The sequence below is a fragment of the Lagenorhynchus albirostris genome, chromosome 17, assembly GCF_949774975.1.
Source record: "Lagenorhynchus albirostris chromosome 17, mLagAlb1.1, whole genome shotgun sequence".
NCBI lineage: Eukaryota > Metazoa > Chordata > Mammalia > Artiodactyla > Delphinidae > Lagenorhynchus > Lagenorhynchus albirostris.
The window spans coordinates 12,705,987-12,730,548 of NC_083111.1; the positions used below are offsets into that span (position 1 = coordinate 12,705,987).

The 24,562-nt window shown below is 41.6% G+C and overlaps 1 protein-coding gene across 1 annotated transcript in view; it reads right to left on the minus strand.

The window, feature by feature from the left end:
* CPA6 (carboxypeptidase A6) overlaps nt 1-24,562 on the minus strand; it is a 260,891-nt gene that overhangs the window by 63,133 nt on the left and 173,196 nt on the right. The window contains exons 3-6 of the mRNA XM_060128192.1: nt 20,446-20,570; nt 7,888-8,002; nt 5,668-5,769; nt 3,514-3,618 (exon numbers count right to left, since the gene is read on the minus strand). Coding sequence (XP_059984175.1) covers nt 3,514-3,618; nt 5,668-5,769; nt 7,888-8,002; nt 20,446-20,570 — 447 coding nt within the window. The remainder of the gene's footprint in view (nt 1-3,513; nt 3,619-5,667; nt 5,770-7,887; nt 8,003-20,445; nt 20,571-24,562) is intronic.

The following is a 24,562-nucleotide window of genomic DNA, read 5'->3' on the forward strand; positions in this document are numbered from 1 at the left end:
GAGATGGTGGAAACCACTGCCAGATTGGAGTAAAACATGTAAGAAAAGGGAACCTGGGTCCTTGTTAACCACGTGTCTTTCTGAGAGGTCTCATGTGCCAACGAGGGGCAAATGCAGAAGGAGACAATCAGCAGTGTGGTGTGTGTCAGCCAAGAGAGGGCTTGACATAGCCTCTTAGGGTCTCCTGGGAGAAAGAGCCTTGAGATTCCCTGGTGCCCCCAGAGGTGCCATGGAAATTAGAGGAGTTGAGAGCCTGGGAGCCTGTCTTGGGATTTCGGTGGTGGAGGGGAGGTGACCTCTGGAAGGGACACTGCCTGGAGCCCCTCTTGGACCAGACACCCCCTGCCATCTGTGGATGGCAGGATTTAACCAGGGACTTAGTGTATAAGATATGATGCTTCAATGCTGGGCAGACTTAAGGTTACTTAAATCTTTGAAGTCCCCATTCCCTCTGGCCGCAACACCGCCATTCTATGGGAACAGGGGCTTCAAGCCAAGATGAGAACGTTTCTTACAAGCCTGTGATGCTATCACCAGTCATTGCTATCATGTGGCAGCCCCATTGCTTCCACAAGGACACTGGGACCAGTGACCCGTAGGCCTCCTTTTTTTCCACTTCTGTTGCTTCCCTGACTCAGATGGGAAATGTTCCTGATTAAATGGAGGGGTAAGTGACAGCCATAAACAGCAAGAGTAAGAGAGGTATGGAAAGGGTAGCAGAGGCCCAGAAATAGACTCATCTGTGTGCTTGAAGTTGGCTTGGTGCAGGAGGAAGGAGAAGCCTTTCCTCACTCATCTTTGGTGAAATGGAGCCTATTCTTTTTTAAGTTTTTTTTAATTTTTAAAGAAACTTTTTGGAGGCATTGGGTCTTCATTGCTGTGTGCGGGCTTTCTCTAGTTGCAGTGAGCGGGGGCTACTCTTCATTGTGGTGCATGGGCTTCTCATTGTGGTGGCTTCTCTTGTTGCAGAGCATGGGCTCTAGGCGCACGGGCTTCAGTAGTTGTGGCATGCGGGCTCAGTAGTTGTGGCATGTGGGCTTAGCTGCTCTGTGGCATGTGGGATCTTCCTGAACCAGCACTCGAACCCATGTCCCCTGACTTGGCAGGTGGATTCTTAACCACTGCACCACCAGGGAATTCCCTGGAGCCTAATCTTAATTGATGCTTCTTGCTCTTGCTCCAAAATGAACTACTCTCAACTGATAGCCACCATACATGCCTGTTCCTTTTTCTGTGGTTACACTGTGTCCTCCTCTTCCTTGGAAATTCAGCTTGGGTTCTAGGGCTGCCGTGTATGGCTGTACAGATTGTGCACTGCAAAAGTCCAAGTGGTACCATATCCTTAGGAGATGAATTGTAAGTCATCTCCCAGAAATCTTTCCATATCATAACCACTGGATTCTCACACTCCCATTCATTCACAAATAACCGAAGCACTATTAAGTGCCAAGTGTTGTTCTAGGTACTGGGGATTTGGCAATGAACAAGATAAATAGAGTTTCTGCCTTTGGCATTAGTATAGGCAGAGAGAGACAATTACCACATGAACAAATAAAGTAAATTTAGGTGTTATAAAGAAGTTGCACATGTGGGGGTGAGGTAAAATGTTTGGGAGATACATTCTTGTGTTCTACAATAATACACTGGACCATAGACTATAAACAATAGATGTTCTATTCTTAACCATTTTGCCCCTTTTCCTTTTGAAACTCAAGACAGCAGACAATATGTTGTATGTATACAATGGATATTTAATGCAAGGTGGTAGAGTTAACAATTTGTTAGCTTTTGCATTTATCCTACCGGGATGAAATGGTATTTTAAGAGAATATGAATTGCTCAATGCGCTGAGTGGGCATAGTTTGAAAATTTTATTATTACATTATAAAATTAAGAATACTTTTGTGGGTTTGGTTGTGGTAGAGAAGCAGATTTTACAAATTAATACAGTATTGACTTTTTAAAAACTATATTTATTTATTTGTGGTTGCATTGGGTCTTTGTTGCTGCACGCAGGCTTTCTCTAGTTGCGGAGAGTGGGGGCTACTCTTTGTTGCGGTGCGCGGCCTTCTCATTGCGGTGGCTTCTCGTTGTCGAGCACGGGCTCTAGGTGCGCGGACTTCAGTAGTTGTGGCTCGCAGGCTCAGTAGTTGTGGTTCTCAGGCTCTGGAGCGTAGGCTCAGTAGCTGTGGCACACGGGCTTAGTTGCTCCGCGGCATGTGGGATCTTCCCAGACCAGGACTTGAACCCGTGTCCCCTGCATTGGCAGGTGGACTCTCAACCACTGCACCACCAGGGAAGCCCCCCAGTATTGATATTTGTGGGGCGTATTTTCTAAGACTAGGAGAGCCTTCAAAATAATAAACCTTACTAGGTCACATAATTTTCCCATAAAACACAGTGAAATATAACTGAAATATTTAAATACCTTTTGTATCCTTAATGGTTTTCTATGAGTAATTTGTAGGGTTTTTTTTCTGGCTAACAACCATCCTTCCCTTAGAGTTCTTCACTGTTATTACCAGTACTAGTTGTTGGCTTTTTTTTAGGAGTCTTAAAAAAAAAATACTAAGAAGTGGGCTTCCCAGGTGGCACAGTGGTTGCGAGTCTGCCTGCCGATGCAGGGGACACGGGTTCGTGCCCCGGTCCGGGAAGATCCCACATGCCGCGGAGCGGCTGGGCCCATGAACCATGGCCGCTGAGCCTGCGCCTCCGGAGCCTCTGCTCCGCAACGGGAGAGGCCACAGCAGTGAGAGGCCCGCGTACCGCCAAAAAAAAAAAAAAAAAAAAAAAATACTAAGAAGTAAAGGTTATAAAAAACCATGAAAGTCATTGCATTCTTGACAGTAGAAAAATATCAGAACATATGAAAATGTTCATCCATGAGGTTGGCCCACTCTTGGGATAAGAACCCCCTCAATACACTAGCCTTAGAGGGCTTATGACTTAAATGAATGAAGCCTTCAGAAAATGAGAAATCACCATGAATCATCAACCATTAGAGTCACTGAAAAGTACTGAAACAGAGAATGTTAAATGCACAGATGCTAAAGGTCTTTGGTGTCTAAATCACAGATCCATAGCAGGAGGGCAAAATGCAGTCACTTGCTCATCTCTTTATTGCTGTAGCATACATGAGATCATTTTGACAGAGAAGACAAGAGAATATCACACGAGAAACTGTCTGGAACACCATAAATTGGATTTGTAGCCTTTTGCTATATATCAGCTACTATGGTTGGTTCCTAATTTGTCACGAATTCATAAACGCTCTGAATCTCAGGTCCTTTCTCTTTAATGAGGGTTGGTAATTCCCACCTCCAAGGGCAGAGCTGAAGATAAACAGAGCCAGGGTTTTGAGAGGCCTTCATAAACAGAGAAGAAACCCACAAAATCACGGTGTTACTGTCATTCCATCAGATATCGCTGGCTTCACATTCCCAGTTTTGTTCCTTGAGCAGAATAAAAACACTGGCTAGTGAGAATGGACACTCTGTAAAGGGTTTAACTTACTTCTTTTACAAACCACTGACAAAAGGCAGGACCAATCCATTCTCTTGCATGAATACCGCAGTCTATCCAGACAGCTCTTTTGTAAGCTCGTGATCTTCTGCCCAGCTGAAAACAAGAGTATTCACAGTAACCAATGCTGGCTTTTATTTTTGGATTGACTGACCAGCATAATTTAATATGGTTTCAGCATAATACTTCACTAGAGTTGGGTTCATTAAGTAACCCATGAAAAAGACAGATTTCCTATCGATTTCAGAAGTCCAGGCTTGTTTATGCAGAAAGAATAAATTTATTGTCTTAATTACGAATCAAAGTAGAAAATACACAAGGAAAATGCAATTACTTAAATAGGCTTGCTTCTCCATTTTCATATAATATGTGACTTAAGTAAGAAGCTAATTTTTTCCCTCCCTCTCCCTCATCCTTGCCCTGTTTCTCTCCACTGCCCTCCCCATGCAGGGAATCAGACGTATTCCCAAGCAATATCTATTAAAGAAATAGCTATGCCTTATATGTAGAGAAAGTCAAACTTTATTACAATACAAAAGGGAAACACAAAATGATTTGTAGAGTCAAGTGACAGACTTTTCTTTATTATCCTATTATATCAATTTCATTTATAATACGGTTTCTAACCCAGTTATCAGTTGATGGCTTTTGACATGATAGGGGATCTAGTTTTCATTCATTCATTAATTCACTCAACTAATGCTTTAGGAAATCCTTTTTAATGTCAGACACAGTGCTTGGCCTTGGAGATTCAGAGATGAGAAGACAAGGAATTTATACGGTAGTAGGGGAGGGCAGACACACGAGCAATTAATCATTATAATGTGAATAGATGTAAGTTACTTTGGCAACTCGGGTGCTATGTCTCATTTCCCCGTGGAGCAAAAGAGGAGCCCTTGAAGAGTTGAGCAAGACTTGAAGCTTGCCCTGAAGACAAGTGGAAGAAGGCATCTCAAGCTTGGAAGAGAATCTGAGCGCACCGTGTTTGAGCAGCTGCTTCTGGGGTATGAGGAAAGAATGGCAGATGAAGCTGGACACAGAGGCAGAAGACACATGAAATTCCTGGATACTAAGTAACAGGGATAAGGCTTCATCCTGTATTCCATGGGAGGTGTGTGTGTGTAGATGGACGAGAGGGTAGAGGATGGGGACTCACAGGGAAGTTCAGTCCTGAGGCTGCTGTGACTGCAATAGTCCAGGGAGAACAGATCCAGAAACAAGCTAGGGCAATAGCAGTGAGGACAAGAAAAGAGGTTTTGACAAATCCAAAAGTTAGAAGAAAGAATTGTCAGTTCTTCATGTTAGATTTAAATAAGTGATGAGAATAAAGGAGAGGAATTCAGGATGGTTCATGTTTCCTGACCGGAGCACGGCACTGCCATCCTGAGTCTGAGGTGCTTTGGTGAGTATCGAGATGATGATGGCAAGGTGGCAATGAGCTATGAACGTCCACTAAGTACCAGGGAGCAGACTCCACTGAACAGAAAAGTCTGGAATGACTGTTGAAACCATGGGGTGGATGTGCCCATCCAGGCAGGGTGGGGAGAGGGAGAGCAGAGCTGAGGAGAGAATCCTGGGGCCACCAGCATGTTAGGAAAGAACAAGGGGAGAGGAGCCATTGGAGGAGACCTGAGGGGATGGTCTGAGACGAGAGGAGAACCAAGTAGGGGTCATCACATGTTTTAGAGGTGTCGTGAGGGCAAAGGCCAGGGAGTCAAGGTCTGAATGGTTGCTGAGGAAGTAGAGACAGTGATGCAGGGAAATCTTTTTAGATCTTTGGCAGAGAAGAGATGGCTCAGTGGCTGAAAGAGAACGCAGGCTCAAGGGCTGGGAATGACGTATACCTTCTTACACATTTCTGTAGTTTTGCACTGGTTCATCGTAAGCAGCACCAACTCACAAATAATGTTGGTCATTATTTTTGAAGTGCATAAATACTGTTTTAGAAACAGTATTCTTTGGAATACTCAATGGCAAAAATTAAATATGGCTCAAAAACCTAAGGGGGGAAATTTTTTCTTAAATTACCAGATGAGGTTAAATATGAGACACGATGAAATGCCATTTCGTTTCTTTTCCCCATAAGTCAAAGCTGAAAACGACGAATGTTTAGTAAATATTTAGTTACTAATTTCTTATTTTTACCTTTAAAACAAAAAGAGATCTTCCCTCATATGATTTTCCAATAGAGAACATGTGAATGAGGCCTGAATGAGTTTTATTCAAATGATGCATCCAATTCTGAATCTAAAAGCAAGTAAATGAAAACCACGTCAGACTCTCACAATCATGGAGCTTTTAGTAAACAAAAGAGAACAAAAAGACAACAGTGGGTTAGGAACTCAAAGAAGCATATGTGGAGCATAAGATTGAATGATAAGCCAATTTTGTTGTTTTAATTTTCTTCAGGACACAAAATTACATTTTATTTTCTGCTTTTATGAATAGTTGTTTTATGTCTTTATATTGTTCCCCTTTTAAAGCATACCTTCTACTACTCTTTGTCATTAACGTCTTAATGGCAGAATTTTACAGAAAACTAATCAATGTGTTCTGGGTCCTTTTTGAGAAATCCAAATTTATTTCCATTTGCCCCCAACATTTAGAGGAAAAGAAAGCAGATTCAGGAAAACCATCCCAACTATTTGAAAGTGTTTATTAAAGTCCTCTATATGGCAATTTGCCACTGAACAGAAGGTGCTAAGAAAAAGGCATTATCTTTTTGCATTTAAGGTTTATTCTACCCAGCCACACATTGGAGGGCATACTCTGAATAATTTCCCAAGTAATAGCGATACATTTGCATTGATCCATTCACACACATTTATCTGTCATCGGGGAAAGTTATATTTGAGATGGATAAAGAAGGCACTTAGAAAGATGGGTGACATTTCTGACTTGAAGCCCAATAAAGGAGTAAGGAAATCACAGAAAAGTGTCCCTCTGTTCCATGGTGTGAAAGAGTCTGTTCTAAAAAAAAAACCCAAAAAACAGATTTTCCTTTCTTTCTATCCCTATTTAATCTAATGAGCAGGATACACAAACACACATACATTTACATATCTATATTAATATATTTTTAAATTTTGACTTTTTTTTCTAGTGCACGTTAATAGCAAGTATGTCAAGTTATCTAAACGTCTAATCTTAACTTGACATACCTAATATGTCAAGTTATCTAAATCCTTTCCATTGCTGGTAACTTCATGCTTCTAAAAAGTATGTTAAAAACAGGAAATATGTAGAGATAATTTTGAAAGGAAAGTTGTTATCAAGAGAACCAAAAATTCTCTTAAGAATATAACAGGATCTCATTTGTTCTATGACTGGCATTCCTGTGCTCAATTCAGGGGAAGAATGAAAAAAATGTATGTACTCATCCATTTAAGTCATTCTGTCAACAGCTATCTATTTGGAAGTCTCTCTTTCCTTGCCCTGCAGATACAGTGGTGAACAGGAAAGCAATGGCTTGTGCCCATGGCCCTTTCAGCTTATTAGGAGAGAAAGGCATTAATCAAATAATCATACAATAACATAATTAACAACTATGATAGGTATCACATCCATGTACTATGGGTGCAAGTAGTACTCCGGGGGTTGAGAGGAGGGAGCTCTGACCCCATCTGGGATAGCAGAAGCAGCTCTCTTCTTGCTTAAACTGAGATTTGAAGAATAACTAGTTGTTGCTCAGATGTACAGTAGTGGCAGTGGGGATGGGTCCTTGTATTTCTCAGATACAGTCAATAACAGCAAGCTAACAGACCCTGAGGTGCCACAAATGAAGCTTGGTTTTGGGGAGGTCTCAAATATGCAGAGGGTATGGGGCAAACATCAAAGTTCACTCTACCCCTCAACCAAACCATTGCCCTCAAAGTCTGGCTAGCTCTACCGTCCATGCATTTTTAAATTAGGGTGTTTATAACCGTAATTACAGTCAGCCCTCCACATCTGGGGATGCAGAACCATTGGATACCAAGGGCTGACTGTACTACGCCATTGTACACAAGGGACTTGAGTATCCATGATTTTGGTATCTGTAGGGGGTCCTGGACCCAATGCCCTTCGAATACTAAGGGGCGACTGTATAGCAGCTTTACTGCACTCTCCATTGAACTTCCCCTGTCCATTGTAGGGGTGGGTTGGATAAAGCAGGTGAAATTAAAATTTTGCTGCTACCTATATAGTGTAAAAGGCTTAATGGAAGAGAACTGAGGTGCCTGGGCAACGTAAGAGCTGTACGTATTCTTCATATAGCCTCTGCCTCTGTCCTTATGCTTCTCTCCCAATCCTGAGACTTAAATGATAAAGCTGCACTTGTAAAAAAAAAAAAAAAAAAAAGCAACATAAGGTCCTTTGATTACATACTTCTTCTAAGGAGTGATAAACTTCATAATTATATCCAGAGACGGATCTTCGACTTCTCTGGGTTGGCAAACTGCTTCCCTTTTCCAGCACTTTCTGAAGATCTTCCGTGAGGATCCTGGATTTGAAATGATAGACATGATGAAAAGTAAATGGAAATAATACAAAAATCAGTCAATATCAAAAGAAAATCATGCATCTGTGAAAAGGACAGTGAAGGAAAAAAGGACAGTGAAGATTGACACTTCTAAAAACACCAAATGTTGGGAAGATGTTCTTTTTCAGAAAATAAAAACTGTTAAATAAATGATACAATGAATATAAAATAAAAAATTATAGGCAGGTGTTCCCAAGTAATGAGCCTAATAATAACTACCGTTGATTGAGCAGTTACAAGAACTGAATGATGGCGTGGGAACACATATTTACTGAGCACCTATCAGGTGGCAGGCACTGTGCTGTGTATTTTACACGAGCTTAGTTAATAACCCTATGAGGTTAGACTTTGTTATCTCTATTTTACAAATGGGGAAACTGAGCCTCAAAAGGGTTAAGAACCTGTCAATATCACTCTTCCAGTGAGCACAGAGCCAGAATTGGAACTTGGAATGTGAAGCCAAGTTCCAGGCTTTAGACTCAGGTCCGGTGTGACATTATGAAAAATGAAGCATGACAAGCTCCTCCACTCCTTTGCCACATCCTCCTGTTCAGCTGCTTCTACCTGTTCCCGTGGCTTTTGTCACTGAACTTTTGTCATGTTGTCATCTGGTACACTTGACCCAAGACTCAGAAAAGGGAAAGAAAGAAACTACAATACTCAAGAGGAAATGGAAGAAATACCTAGAGTCGGAAAAAGCTAATTTCACTGCCTACCAGTATCAATGACACCAAGAGAAGACAAGCTTAGGTAATCAAAGTGAATGCATTTGGAAATTGAAGGCCGAGGCCAGGGTGAGGGATTCGAGTCACTGAAATATATGGAACCAGCTGGACTGGTGGTGGTATATTTTTTAATTTTTAATTTTTTTTATACAGCAGGTTCTTATTAGTCATCAATGTTATACACATCAGTGTATACATGTCAATCCCAATTGCCCAATTCAGCACACACACCACCATCCCCACCCCCCTCCAGTTTTCCCCCCTTGGTGTCCATACGTTTGTTCTCTACATCTGTGCCTCAACTTCTGCCCTGCAAACCAGTTCATCTGTACCATTTTTCTAGGTTCCACATACATGAATTAATATACGATATTTGTTTTTCTCTGACTTACTTCACTCAGTATGACAGTCTCTAGATCCATCCATGTATCAACAAATGACTCAATTTTGTTCCTTTTTATGGCTGAGTAATATTCCATTGTATATATGTACCACAACTTCTTTATCCATTCGTCTGTCGATGGGCATTTAGGTTGCTTCCATGACCTGGCTATTGTAAATAGTGCTGCAATGAACATTGGGGTGCATGTGTCTTTTTGAATTATGGTTTTCTCTGGGTATATGCCCAGTGGTGGGATTGCTGGGTCATATGGTAATTCTATTTTTAGTTTTTTAAGGAACCTCCATACTGTTCTCCATAGTGGCTGTATCAGTTTACATTCCCACCAACAGTGCAAGAGGGTTCCCTTTTCTCCACACCCTCTCCAGCATTCGTTGTTTGTAGATTTCCTGACGATGCCTATTCTCACTAGTGTGAGGTGATACCTCATTGTAGTTTTGATTTGCATTTCTCTAATAATTAGTGATGCTGAGCAGCTTTTCATGTGCCTCTTGGCCATCTGTATGTCTTCTTTGGAGAAATGTCTATTTAGGTCTTCTGCCCATTCTTTGATTGGGTTGTTTCTTTAATATTGAGCTGCGTGAGCTGTTTATATATTTTAGAGATTAATCCTTTGTCTGTTGATTCGTTTGCAAATATTTTCTCCCATTCTGAGGGTTGTCTTTTTATCTTGTTTATGGTTTCCTTTGCTGTGCAAAAGCTTGTAAGTTTCATTAGGTCTCATTTGTTTATTTTTTTTTTTACTCTAGGAGGTGGATCAAAAAAGATCTTGCTGTGATTTATGTCAAAGAGTGTACTTCCTATGTTTTCCTCTAAGAGTTTTATAGTGTCCAGTCTTACATTTAGGTCTTGAATCCATTTTTTTTTTTTTTTTTTTTTTTTGCGGTACACAGGCCTCTCACTATTGTGGCCTCTCCCATTGTGGAGCACAGGCTCCGGACATGCAGGCTCAGTGGCCATGGCTCACGGGCCTAGCTGCTCCATGTCCCCTGCATCAGCAGGTGGACTCTCAACCACTGTGCCACCAGGGAAGCCCTCGAATCCATTTTGAGTTACTTTTGTGTATGGTGTTAGGGAATGCTCTAATTTCATTCTTTTAAATGAGCTGTCTAGTTTTCCCAGCACCACTTATTGAAGAGACTGTCTTTTCTCCATTGTATATCCTTGCCTCCTTTGTCATAGATTAGTTGACCATGGGTGCGTGGGTTTATCTCTGGGCTTTCTATCTTGTTCCATTGATCTACGTTTCTGTTTTTGTGCCAGTACCATACTGTCTTGATTACTGTAGCTTTGTAGTGTAGTCTGAAGTCAGGGAGCCTGATTCCTCCAGCTCTGTTTTTTTCCCTCAAGACTGCTTTGGCTATTCGGGGTCTTTTGTGTCTCCATACAAATTTTAAGATTTTTTGTTCTAGTTCCGTAAAAAATGCCATTGGTAATTTGATAAGGGTTGCATTGAATCTGTAGATTGCTTTGGGTAGTAGAGTCATTTTCACAATGTTGATTCTTCCAATCCAAGAACATGTTATATCTCTCCATCTGTTGGTAACATCTTTAATTTCTTTCATCAGTGTCTTACAGTTTTCTGCATACAGGTCTTTTGTCTCCCTAGGTAGGTTTATTCCTAGGTATTTTATTCTTTTGGTTGCAGTGGTAAATGGGAGTGTTTCCTTAATTTCTCTTTCAGATTTTTCATCATTAGTGTAGAGGAATGCAAGAGATTTCTGTGCATTAATTTTGTATCCTGCAACTTTACCGAATTCATTGATTAGCTCTAGTTTTCTGGTGGCATTTTTAGGATTCTCTATGTATAATATCATGTCATCTGCATACAGTGACAGTTTTACTTCTTCTTTTCCAATTTGTATTCCTTTTATTTCTTTTTCTTCTCTGATTGCCGTGGCTAGGACTTCCAAAACTGTGTTGAATAATAGTGGCAAGAGCGGACATCCTTTTCTTGTTCCTGATCTTAGAGGAAATGCTTTCAGTTTTTCACCATTGAGAACGATGTTTGCTGTGGGTTTGTCATACATGGCCTTTATTATGTTGAGGTAGGTTCCCTCTATGCCCACTTTCTGGAGAGTTTTTAATCATAAATGGGTGAATTTTGTCAAAAGCTTTTTCTGCATCTATTGAGATGATCATATGGTTTTTATTCTTCAATTTGTTAATGTGGTGTATTGATTTGCGTATATTGAACAATCCTTGCATCCCTGGGATAAATCCCACTTGATCATGGTATATGATCCTTTTAATGTGCTGTTGGATTCTGTTTGCTAGTATTTTGTTGAGGATTTTTGCATCTATGTTCATCAGTGATATTGGCCTGTAGTTTTCTTTTTTTGTGACGTCTTTGTCTGGTTTTGGTATCAGGGTGATGGTGGCCTCGTAGAATGAGTTTGGGAGTGTTCCTTCCTCTGCAATTTTTTGGAAGAGTTTGAGAAGGATGGGTGTTAGCTCTTCTCTAAATGCTTGATAGAATTCACCTGTGAAGGCATCTGGTCCTGGACTTTTGTCTGTTGGACGATTTTTAATCACAGTTTCAATTTCATTACTTGTGATTGGTCTGTTCATATTTTCTATTTCTTCCTGGTTCAGTCTTGGAAGGTTATACCTTTCTAAGAATTTGTCCATTTCTTCCAGGTTGTCCATTTTATTGGCATAGAGTTGCTTGTAGTAGTCTCTTAGGATGCTTTGTATTTCTGTGGTGTCTGTTTTAACTTCTTTTTAATTCCTAATTTTGTTGATTTATGAGTCCTCTCCCTCTTTTTCTTGATGAGTCTGGTTAATGGTTTATCAATTTTCTTTATCTTTTCAAAGAACCAGCTTTTAGTTTTATTGAGCTTTGCTATTGTTTTGTTTCTATTTCATTTATTTCTGCTCTGATCTTGATGAGTTCTTTCCTTCTGCTTACTTTGGGTTTTGTTTGTTCTTCTTTCTCTAGTTCCTTTAGGTGTAAGGTTAGATTGTTTGAGATTTTTCTTGTTTCTTGAGGTGGGCTTGTATAGCTATAAACTTCCCTCTTAGAACTGCTTTTGCTGCATCCCATAGGTTTTGGATTGTCGTGTTTTCATTGTCATTTGTCTCTAGGTATTTTTTGACTTCCTCTTTGATTTCTTCAGTGATCTCTTGGTTATTTAGTATCGTACTGTTTAACCTCCATGTGTTTGTGTTTTTTATGTTTTTTTTCCTGTAATTCATTTCTAATCTCATAGTGTTGTGGTCAGAAAAGATGCTTGATATGATTTCAATTTTCTTAAATTTACTGAGGCTTGATTTGTGAGCCAAGATGTGATCTATCCTGGAGAATGTTCCATGCGCGAGAAGAAAGTGTAATCTGCTGTTTTTGGATGGAATGTCCTATAAATATCAATTAAATCTATCTGGTCTATTGTGTCATTTAAAGCTTCTGTTTCCTTATTTATTTGCATTTTGGATGATCTGTCCATTGGTGTGAGGTGTTGAAGTCCCCCACTATTATTGTATTACTGTCGATTTCCTCTTTTATAGCTCTCAGCAGTTCCTTACGTATTGAGGTGCTCCTATGTTGGGTGCATATATATTTATAATTGTTATATCTTCTTCTTGAATTGATCCCTTGATCATCATGTAGTGTCCTTCCTTGTCTCTTGTAACATTCTTTATTTTAAAGTCTATTTTATCTGATATGAGTATAGCTACTCCAGCTTTCTTTTTTTTTTTTTTTCCTTTTGATTTCCATTTGCGTGGAATATCTTTTCCCATCCCCTCACTTTCAGTCTGTATGTGTCTCTAGGTCTGAAGTGGGTCTCTTGTAGACAGCATATATATGGGTCTTGTTTTTGTATCCATTCAGCAAGCCTTTGTCTTTTGGTTGGAGCATTTAATCCATTCACGTTTAAGGTAATTATCAATATGTATGTTCCTATGACCATTTTCTTAATTGTTTTGGGTTTGTCTTTTTAGGTCCTTTTCTTCTCTTGTGTTTCCCACTTAGAGAAGTTCCTTTAGCATTTGTTGTAGAGCTGGTTAGGTGGTGCTGAATTCTCTTAGCTTTTGCTTGTCTGTAAAGCTTTTGATTTCTCCTTTGAATCTGAATGAGATCCTTGCTGGGTAGAGTAATCTTGGTTGTAGGTTCTTCCCTTTCATCACTTTAAGTATATCATGCCACTCCCTTCTGGCTTGTAGAGTTTCTGCTGAAAAATCAGCTGTTAACCTTATGGGAGTTCCCTTGTATGTTATTTGTCATTTTCCCCTTGCTGCTTTCAGTAATTTTTCTTTGTCTTTAATTTTTGCCAATTTGATTACTATGTGTCTTGGCATGTTTCTCCTTGCGTTTATCCTATATGGGAGTTGCTGTGCTTCCTGGACTTGGGTGGCTATTTCCTTTCCCATATTAGGGAAGTTTTTGACTATAATCTCTTCAAATATTTTCTCTGGTCCTTTCTCTTTCTCTTCTTCTGGGACCCCTATAATGAGAATGTTGTTGCGTTTAATGTTGTCCCAGAGGTCTCTTAGGCTGTCTTCATTTCTTTTCATTCTTTATTCTGTTCTGCAGCAGTGAATTGCACCATTCTGTCTTCCAGGTCACTTATCCGTTCTTCTGCCTCAGTTATTCTGCTATTGATTCCTTCTAGTGTAGTTTTCATTTCAGTTATTGTATTGGTCATCTCTGTTTGTTTGTTCTTTAATTCTTCTAGGTCTTTGTTAAACATTTCTTGCATCTTCTTGATCTTTGCCTCCATTGTTTTTCCGAGGTCCTGGATCATCTTCACTATCATTATTGTGAATTTTTTTTCTGGAAGGTTGCCTATTTCCACTTCATTTAGTTGTTGTTCTGGGGTTTTATCTTGTTCCTTCATATGGTACATAGCCCTCTGCCTTTTCATCTTGTCTATCTTTCTGTGAATGTGGTTTTTATTCCACAGGCTGCAGGATTGTAGTTTTCTTGCTTCTGCTGTCTGCCCTCTGGTAGATGAGGCTATCTAAGAGGCTTGTGTAAGTTTCCTGATGGGAGGGACTGGTGGACTGGTGTTCTTGATGAGATCCCTGAGCTAGATATAGACTTGTCACCTCAGTACTCACCAGTCTCCTCTAACTAGAGCCATGAAGTAACAAGGTGCTCACTCCTTTACGTAAAGATGTTAAAGAGCCTCTCAGTGATTTTTCCTGGGTCTGGCAGGCAGCTAAAAAACTTCGCTTTCATATTTTATCTTTGCAAAGAACCTGTGGCTTGGTGGTTTCAGTGCCATTAAAAGAACGTGTAACGGCATTTTTAAAAGAGTTTCAAAGTTGACCTGTGTAAGTCACTTAGTAAAAAAAATTATCTTGAATTACTTGAATAAATACTTTTTGGTCCTCAAAGGAAGTAAATTTACTTAAGGTCATGTTGGGTGTAGGAAATTCCTTTTGATTTACTCATTTGTTATTTACCGAGGACCCACGGTAGACAAAGCACTTAATCTGGAATTTATCATCAGCTTACTGTTCTTTTTGTTTCAATTTTCAACCTTTAGAACTAGAAACATATTAAAAATCAAGGTAAGGTGTGGCACCACGTTGGTAAGTTCACTTGGTAGCTGCTTGCCATGGCTCAAAATATGAGTGGAGTTTAGATTGTCAGTCTGAATACGATCTGTATTAGTTCTTTCTTTCTTCCCCCAAAGAAAGGAGTTGCAGATGAAAGTAGGTTTGTATGGATTAAAGAACTTTACAGTATTGCCAGTGTGGGGGTAAAGAACCAAATGAACTTCTTCGTCAACATCCAATCTTCTTGTGTCGTGAGCGAATCTGGGGTGGTCAAGAAAAACGTGCGTTTGATTACGGCTGAGTTGGTTGGTTATAAACTGTCAACAAATTCCAGTTACAGTAGGCAATTTCCAGCTGTCTTTTCCTCGCTAGTACCATCTATCCATTTCTCCTGGCTACTTTTCTCTATTTCAAGAAAGTAAGGGGGAAAAAAAAATAGATTTGCCAAAGCCAGCAACCTACAGAAGAATCTCCTTCTGAATTTCCAGTTTAAAAAGATACATGAACACATACAAAAAAGTTTTCAAAATTATAAAAACCTTTATAGCACGTTTACAAAATTGAGCTCTAGTGTATTACTTTTGCATTATTTCCAAAATTGACAGACTTTCTAAATACTGGGTTGGCCAAAAAGTTCATTCGGGTTTTCCTGCAACATCAGGAAAATGTGAACGAACTTTTTGGCCACCCCAGTATAAACAAGCACAGATAACTTGTTTCTCCTCAAGGTAAGACCAATTCCTCATATTCATCACCAGAAAGTTCTGATGCTGATACATCTGCTTGTTTGGCAACTCTTGGTAGAACCATCACTGTACCCCTTAGAAAGCTAATATTTTTTCAGGAGTTTCAGTATGAAAAATTATGCTCCTTAATTGATTAGATCCTTAAGTCATTTGTCAACTGATAATGATAAACATATTACTAATCACATAACGAAATGAACTGTCAAAATAATTCTCATGGATAATTGCTCCTACAAAATATTTACCTTAATGTTTTCTAGTCAAGTTTGCTAGTGTTTTAACCAAAGTAAATGATGAGGTTTTTCAGTTTGAGGTTGTGGAATCACTCTAGTTGGGTATTAGTTTCTTTGATGAATCAACTCTTAAGCTTCTCAGTTTTAAAGTTTCCAAGTGCCCTAAATAGAGCTGGCCTTTGGATCCCCAGTATTTATCCATTCATTTAGGCCAGTGATTCTCAAGATGGCCTGCTTTAAAGTCACCCATGAGCTTTAAAAAATATGCCACACTGAGCCTTACTTAGACGAGAATCATCCTGTGCATAGGTATCGGGCCTTTCTAAAAAGCTCACCAGGTGATTTTAATATATTGTCAGGCTCAAATTTAGGCTAATTAATCTGGCAACTGATGGCTCTCAGTCCTCTTAGGTTCTGTACTAGATAAAAGTGGAAGAGAGTATTAGAATACAGCTGGTCCTTGCTTCCTCTCTCCTCTCTTGAGTGTGTCTGCTGGATGTGGTCAACTGCCTCTCAGCATTTATGCCTATGCCCTCTTTGGACTTCCTGTGCTGAAAGGGCTGGGAAGCTGAAAAGTACTTTTCCTCGACTCTCTTACACCTGTGGTTCTGGGGACAAGTCTGTGAACTCTGACAAGACAGGAAGTTAAGAACGAGGCAGAGGCCATCTCCTGCTGCTGTTGCTGTGGCGTGTCGAGGTTGCAGAGGTGTGACGGTTTAGAGGTAGTCAGGTGGCTGGACTCAGAACTCCAGGGTCTAGTCACCAGGTTCCTGGCATGAGAGGCAGTTATGGGAACGACAGTGGTGGCAGCAGTAGCACAGCAACAGCTTCCTGACTGCTGGGCTGTCATACCAGGTCTGCCTACTTGGTCCTTGTCAAGTAGGCAACTGGAAACCAGCAAGTTGACGAAAAGCCCATGAAATGGAACCTAAAATGGCTTTTTTTTTTTTTTCGGGTACGCGGGCCTCTCACTGTTGTGGCCTCTCCTGTTGCGGAGCGCAGGCTCAGCGGCCATGGCTCACGGGCCCAGCCGCCCCACGGCATGTGGGATCTTCCCGGACTGGGGCACGAACCCGCGTTCCCTGCATTGGCAGGCGCATTCCCAACCACTGCGCCACCAGGGAAGCCCCAAAATGGCTTTTTTGTAGTTTCTTAGTTCCTTATGGCTGATTATTATTTCTACCCCAATTGTATGTACTCCTAAAATAGCGACTCCTAGATCTATTAAGAACTTTCCAAGTGATGTCATCACTTAGTACAAAACCACCTCCCCAAAGCTTCCAGGGAGGAGAAGGGGGGGTGGTCAAAATTAGAAATTTTAAAGGTATTTAATTTTCAAAATGTTTTGAAATATTTTCAATATTTTCAAATTCTTGAGAATTCTCAAATTCTCAATATTTTCAAAATATTTTTATGGCAAAAGGAGTCATGTCATATCGTTAAGGGGGCTGGATCACCTGGGGCCAGACACATGCGGTCACATAAAGATGACTATAACTATACGTTACGTACAGTTGTACAGAGTAAATGATCATCTTTTGAAAATACCCCTGGCTACAATAATAAAAGTTAATTAAAATGATCTCTACCTACCAGCCCCGTGGAACTTAACTGTTCTCTGTTATTATCTTGGGAACAACAAAATGAAAAATTCTAAATGAGTGCTCTCCATGAGGAGACAACTGGTTTAAAACACTTGTTTGTTAGACTGTATTCTCTGTGGAATAAAGGGTGGGTGATATTTGATTCTGTATCAGTTCCACATGACCTATATTGAATGGCAGGAAATAGACACTTGTTAAAATAACTGGTATATTCTTTTCTTCCAAATAATAATTAATGAAGCATGTGAGTTTTTACTGAGGACCTATAGATATATAAGCACTTCCCTGAAAGGCATTCAGAGAATCAAAGCATGCTTTCAAAGCTACAGCAATGACTAAAATGTGTTCAGTATGAACAAGAGTTTTATGCACAGCTTTGACTCTACCCTGTTCTAGAAACACAGATAAAATACCTTTCTGCAAAAAGCCTATAAGTATTTTAATAAGCCTGTAAATACGTCTCTGGCAGGTAGGTATTTGTGTGGACCAGGGAGGGGTGTCACAGCCCCTTTGTACCCCTTGGCCCAGCCTTCCACTGAGACTAGGGTTCTCACCATTGACTCAGAGCCATGAACCCTTCCCAGGCCTCGCCAGACATCATCAGGGATCTTTCTGCCAGTTTTGGCAGTACAACCACTTGCTGAAAAGTTGGAGTAGTTGAGGTTAGTCATTTACAATCATGCCTCTCAGGCCTGAAATCCTAGGGTTCCAAACAAAAGGTAACTCACTCATTCCCGTCTCACTAGTTCACTAGCCTGTGTTTCTCCCCCCCAGATTCTACACTGACTCTCCATCTCTTCACCACATCCTTTTGCCTTGTGCCTGTTGGAATCCCTCTTTGATTGTAAATAAAATTCCTACATCCTCCAGTCTCTTCAGAGAACTCTCTCTTCTCATATTCTTGCCCCAGTAGAAACCAGACTTTCTCAAGGACACAGATTCTTCCGTGGCTGTCTCTTCTCCCACTTCTCCGACCACGGGGCCAGAAGGGAGGGAGGTCAGCACCCTCCTGGGCTCCCATTGGTGCTTCCCCATTAATCTTCTAACTTCCAGGAGAAGTTCATCCTCCCTTCAGCATCAGACCATTCCTGGTTGCTTACCTCCAAGCTGGTATTTCCTGTCCCAGGAGTACGTTCTCTCCCTCCACCTCTAATCTAGCCATAAGCCAAGGAGATTTAAGACTGCTGGGATGGTTTGCTGGTGATTAAGCCCACTCATCCTTTCCTTTCCTTTTCCTTTCCTCTTTATAACATCTTTATTGGAGTATAATTGCTAGTCTACTCATTCTTGACTGCATCAGCCTCAATGACCTCCACCCACCTCAGCCATCTCCTTCATTGCTACCCCTATAATCTTGTCACCAGCCATAAATGTTCTTCCCCAGAACTATTAACATCCAATAGCCTACACTTTATCAAAACTTCTTTCCTTCCAGTTTGTTGCCCTCACACCTGTTTTAAATATAAAGATCTTAATACCCTTGATTCTTCCGTCTTGTCCCATCATTCTTCCTAGACTCTCCTCCCTTCCTATCCAGACTAGACCCCATGGATGACTACTTGAGCTAGTCTCTCACTAGGAACCTCAGCTTCCCTCCACCCTGATCTTTTTGTGGTCCTAACCAACACAACCTCAACTCTGTATCAGTACTGCAATCTCTCTTCTCCGCAACAACCACTGTTATTGGTTCTTACCCCGATTTTTCTCTCGCAACACTCTTTAACCCCTATTTCTTTACTCTGAGTAGATACATTTTGCTTCTCACTTCATCCAGATAATTTGGCTGTCAGTTATGATCTCTTTAAACTTGTTGACTCTCTTCTCCACAATCTTAACTAGATCCACAGTTACCTCTTTGGTCTTATAGGATAAGCTATCTTTCACTAGTGTTCAAACCCCCTCCCTCACCTGTGCATTCTTTCCTGCATCATCAATGTCTCCTTCCTTGCTGGTCCTTCCCTTCAGCTTACAGGCCAAAATTGCCTCCTTACCCTAACATGCCAAGTCTCAAGCATCCGCTGATGTAGCAGCTTCCTGTAGTCGCTCCTCACTCTCTGCCTCTCTCCCTATTGTAACTTCTAAGAGTAGTAGAATAGTCTGCTCTCCTGTTCCATGTTCTCACCTCCTGTTCACTTTTCTGTCTTCTGCTCCTAACAATCTAATGCTACATTAGAGTTACCAGTGCCATTTCCATCATCACATCCAAAGGGAACTGATCGATCGTTTTCTGGCAGGATATCACTGCAGCACTTTGTGCCACTGACATCCTTCCTCTCAAAAGGTTTTTGTTTCTTCTTTGACTCCTGTGACTATTTCCCACTTGTTCCATTCTTACTGCTTAACTATTCCTTAGAAAAACAAAAAACAAACCCTCAAAATATCCAAACCCATCTACTCAGTCACCACAGACGGAAGACTTGGAGTCATCCTTGATTCCTCCTCTTCCACCTACATCCAAACAAGTGCAGAGTCCAGGTGGGTTTGCTTCTGAAACATCTTTTGGAGTTCTCTCTTGATTCTAGGGCTCTGGTCCTGACTCAGGGGCCTCGTTCTCTCTCCTCTGGATCACTACTGTGGCCTCGTACCGCTCCCTCCACCCACTTGCATGTGGTTCCCTTGCTGACATCCTCCAGTTGTGCAGCATCACCCCCAAGATGAGGTCTGAGTTCCTAACTCTGAACAACAGGCTGCCCACCACTGGCCTCCCCCCACTTCTCCAGCGTCTTTTCTTTCTGCTCCCCAACTTATACCAGTTCCCTGCACACATACGATGCTGCTTCTTGCCTTTGCTGGCATTGTACCTCTGCCTTCAAGGTCCTGAGTCTCATCCTTTGTCTAACTGACACAGCTCCTGCAGAGTCTGGCTTTTTTCTGTCCCTGTCTCCCTATCCACCTTGTAGGCATGGATAAGCTACTCTCCTTTCCTCACACAGTAAAATGCTTCCATGTTTACACTGATTACTTACAGGTAATGGTGAAATGACAGGGAAGTGTGGCTGCTTCCCGCTCCCCCATTACACTAATAAGAAGCTCATGAAAGGCAAATATAACTGTGTTATATTCATGTTGGTTTCCCCAGTGTGAAAAATAGAACCTGAAACAGTTGTTGGCACTTAATGCATAACCTGAATACAGTTATCATTCAGTTCAACTGAGTACAAATGAATTAAGCAAGGAAAAAGCATGCTTACTTGTAGTGGATGTTGGTTTCCTGTAGGAAGGCTAACAGGGCTCGGGAACCATTGTGGGGAATATGGACATCAGTAACTGTTCCCTCTGATACCTGGGAGATACTGCTGGGCTGCCACAAGTCCACCTGTAGTGCAGGAACCAACCTATAATTCATATTCAGTGTAGGTGGGGAAAGATCCATGTCACAATGTCAAACATGTTGTCTTGTTTGCATACAGCAATACCAAACACATTTTAGAATTAGACTCAATGCTTACATCACCAGGGTAAAACTCCTAGTTGATTTTGAACTTGGTGTACAAATTATATGACAGCTATATAGAATGTGATCGTTTACAAGTAATAGTTTAAAGACAAATCCATTAAAGTCACAAGATAAAAATGAGGTAAAAAAGTTTTAAGTATGACTTTGATATTGCTTAAAATTATTTATTGCACAAATATTTGAATACTAGCAAGAAAGAGAAAGGTGTAAGTGACCCTTCATCCTACTATACGAGCAAATCGTGGTGGCTTGACAACGTTTGGTAACTTTAAATGGAGCATTCTCCTGATGCCACCTCCCCCCACGACTTTTTGCCTGTTCACCAGTTCCTCCTCAGCCTTCACATGTCAGTAGAAACATGCCTTTCTCGGGGGGGGGGGGACTTGTCAGCTAGGGTAGGGCTCCTTGTCATGGTTCTTAGAGCACCTCGTGCTTCTTTCATCACGTAACTGCCTCTTACCAGAACGTAAGCTCCACGAGGGCAGGGGATTTGTCCACTTGGTTACCACCCCATGCCAAGTGCCTGAAACGATGCCTTGTGCATATGAGCCACTCGGTCGTTGTTTGCTGTGTGAGTGTAGACCCCACAGGGTAACTGACTACACGTTCATCACGTGTTCAGTGTTCTGTAGGAATGCTGGAACCATGTTTGGCTTACAGCAGTGTTCCCAGTGCTTGTCTAGTGTTCCACGCCTTGGAGCTGCACAGGCATTGAGAGAATGACTGAATTCAGTGGGGATGGAGGACAGCCCCATCTTCTGCACAAGCCAAGAGCTACATGTTCAATACGGACAGTTTGCCTGTGCAGTCACGCCTACGTCTCCTATTTGGGACTCCCTCTTCCTGCGTGTCTTGTCTTGGTCCGCAGGATCTTGATCTCTGCTAAGACCTTATCTGATAAAGTTTAGTTACTTCATCTTTACTTAGGTGTCAGTGTCCGCATTCTGTTAGGGAACTCTAGAAGACCGAAAAGATTTCGGGACTGAAGGAAATACACCCCTGGTGGTATAATTTCATCTGCAACAGGGTAGAGAGGCATTTATTTTGGGGACAATGAATTTACCTGTTTTTCTTTCAAGAAGCTTACTCCTCCGCTAACTTGCAAGGGCAGCTCTGACTCAACTAACATGCTAATCCAACAAGCCACAGCACAACGGAAGTGTGGGGCTGGGAGGGATGCTGAGAGGTCATTTGATCCATCTGTCGGCCCTTGGGCAAGGAGACATCTAGGACTGGACCCAACTGTCCCCATTTGATGCATCTAAACCACATCTTTTATGTTTCCCAAAGAGGAGAGTCGACACTATCCTAATTGAACTCATATCCACATTTAACGAGATTGTCAGACATTTTCTTAATCCTTTACACCGCAGCACACTTTTCATTTTTTCTTGTTCCATTCTTCAGTGAGGAATGGCTGATTTCTTGCCCTTGTGAGATAAAGAACTTTTCTCTACATGTTAGATTTTCTAACCCTTTAACCATCTTTGCCTCTAAACCCATTACAGAGACAGATTTTGATCTTAAGGTGTATCACCTAGTACCTGTGGAGATGAGGAAGCAGTGCTCTATTTAGAGGGTGGAGAGCCACAGGAACCTGAAATATCTGAACAACCACTCTGATGATGAGTCTGTAAGTGTTGTTTTCTGGGGCATATGCTAAAATAAGAATCCTCATCCCACAGAAGAGAGTAGCTTCCCCATAGGAAAATTCCATGGAAGAAACAGACCCTATGGCCTGACCTGGAGAAAGCTTCCTAGGAAACGTCATCAGAAAACAGTTGGTCTAAAAGAAATCAACAAAAAAGAATTTGCAAAAATCAGGAACTGTATTTTGTTTTGATATTAGAAAAGTAAATTAAAATGTGTTCTCCAGTAATATTTTAGGGAAGGGGTGCTTGGATAAGTAACATGGATATTTCAGTCTGGGTGGCAGGCAATGCCTGTATCAAGATATAGGGGACAGTGATACTCACGTGAGATTTGTAAAGTACCACACACTTTATAGGTGTTTCTAGACTCAGGTTCATAGAAGTCAAGTCATTTTCCCAAGGATGCACAGCTACCAAACGGTGACACAGGATATACCTAACTCCAGTGCCCATAATCGCTGGCTGGGTAAGTGTCTCCAGGATTTCCTGAGACTATCTCAGAATACGAAGCACCTTCCAACTTCCTGAATTAGTGTTTGAGACAGTCTGGTTTGGTGGGTCTCACATCCTGGTCTGTCCTGTTAGGGGCTTTTTGCCCTAAGAATTATGTATGCAGGTATTTCAAAGTTCTAATCAGCCCACCATGGGCAGGTTACCATCAATCATTTATGTAGCACCTGATCCCATCTGGATGAAGTGATTCTGAACTGACCCTGGATTGGGTGACCCTGGATTATGATGACAAAGTATCACCGGCCTGGTCAGGATGGCCTAAGGCTGTTTGCCAACCGTCTCAGGTCTTCACTGCAAACAGCCATCTGATATTCCAAGGAAAGGATGCTCCTCTGGCAGAGCCTTGGAAGCTGGTGGTTGTTCCCATGCATTCCTTTCCTTATATGACTGAGTCACAGCCAGATCTATTCAAGAGATGGAGGCAGTTTATTGTAAAGGTCAACAGCACGGACTTGGGAATCCAACGGCTCTGGGCTGGAATGCTAGCTCTGCGGTATTGACTGCGTGACTTTGAGGTTTTAACATTTCTGAGCCTTAGATTCCTCATCTGTACTGTGAAGATCATTTTAAAACCTACCCACAGGTTTTTTGTTTTTAAGATTAACTGGAATATTAGAAGTAAAACACATAGCAGAGAGTCTGGCACGCAATGACAGCTTGAAAGCTATTAACTTTGCTCTTACTGTTATCTGAAAAGCATATGGGTGGCCAACATGGTGGGGTAGGAAGACCTAGAGCTCACCCCCTCCCAAGAGCGCACCATAATTACAACTATTTACTGAGCAGCTACGGATGAGAATGACCTGAAGCCTAAGCAGAAAGATGTGCCACAACTAAAGGTATAAAGAAGGAACCACGGGGCTTCCCTGGTGGCGCAGGGCTTGAGAGTCCGCCTGCCGATGCAGGGGACACGGGTTCGTGCCCCGGTCCGGGAGGATCCCACATGCCGCGGAGCGGCTGGGCCCGTGAGCCATGGCCGCTGGGCCCGTGCCTCCGGAGCCTGTGCAAAAAGAAGGAACCACAACAAGACGGTAGGAGGGATGGAGATGCAGTAATAGTCAAGACTGCAGCCCTGGGTAGATGGCCCACAGCCAGGAGGAAAATCACGATTGCAGGGGTTCTTCCCAAGGAACAAGGGGTCCGAGCCTCACACTGGGCTCCTGCAAAGGAAGATGAGCCCCAGACTGTCTGGCTTTGAAGGCCAGTGTGACTGACACTCCCCCTGGGGACATAGATACTGATGGCAGCCATTTTGGGAAGCTCATGGTACCACAAGGACACGGCTGCTGGCAAACTCCATTTTAGGGTCCTCCCTCTAGCCTATTAGTGCGAGGTGCTAACCTGCTCCCCAGGTTAGCAGCCTGGTGACCCGGCAGCGTCCCCCTGAGGCAGGGCCTGGTAGCCCTGGTAGCAAAATGCTTTAAAAAAGGAACAATTAGAGAATAAAAAAGAGCAGAAATTTATAATCCAATAGAATAATTAGAAAACAAAGTTGAGAAAATTTCCCAAGATGAAGCACAAAATGGTAAAAAGATGGCAAATAGAGAAAATGTAAGAAAAGAAATTAAATCATAAGTCCAACATCTGATGAATGAGAGTCATAAAGACAGAGTAGAAGGGAGAACATTATCAGATCATTTATACAAGAATTTTCAGAACTGAAAAACATGAATTTCCAGATTAAAA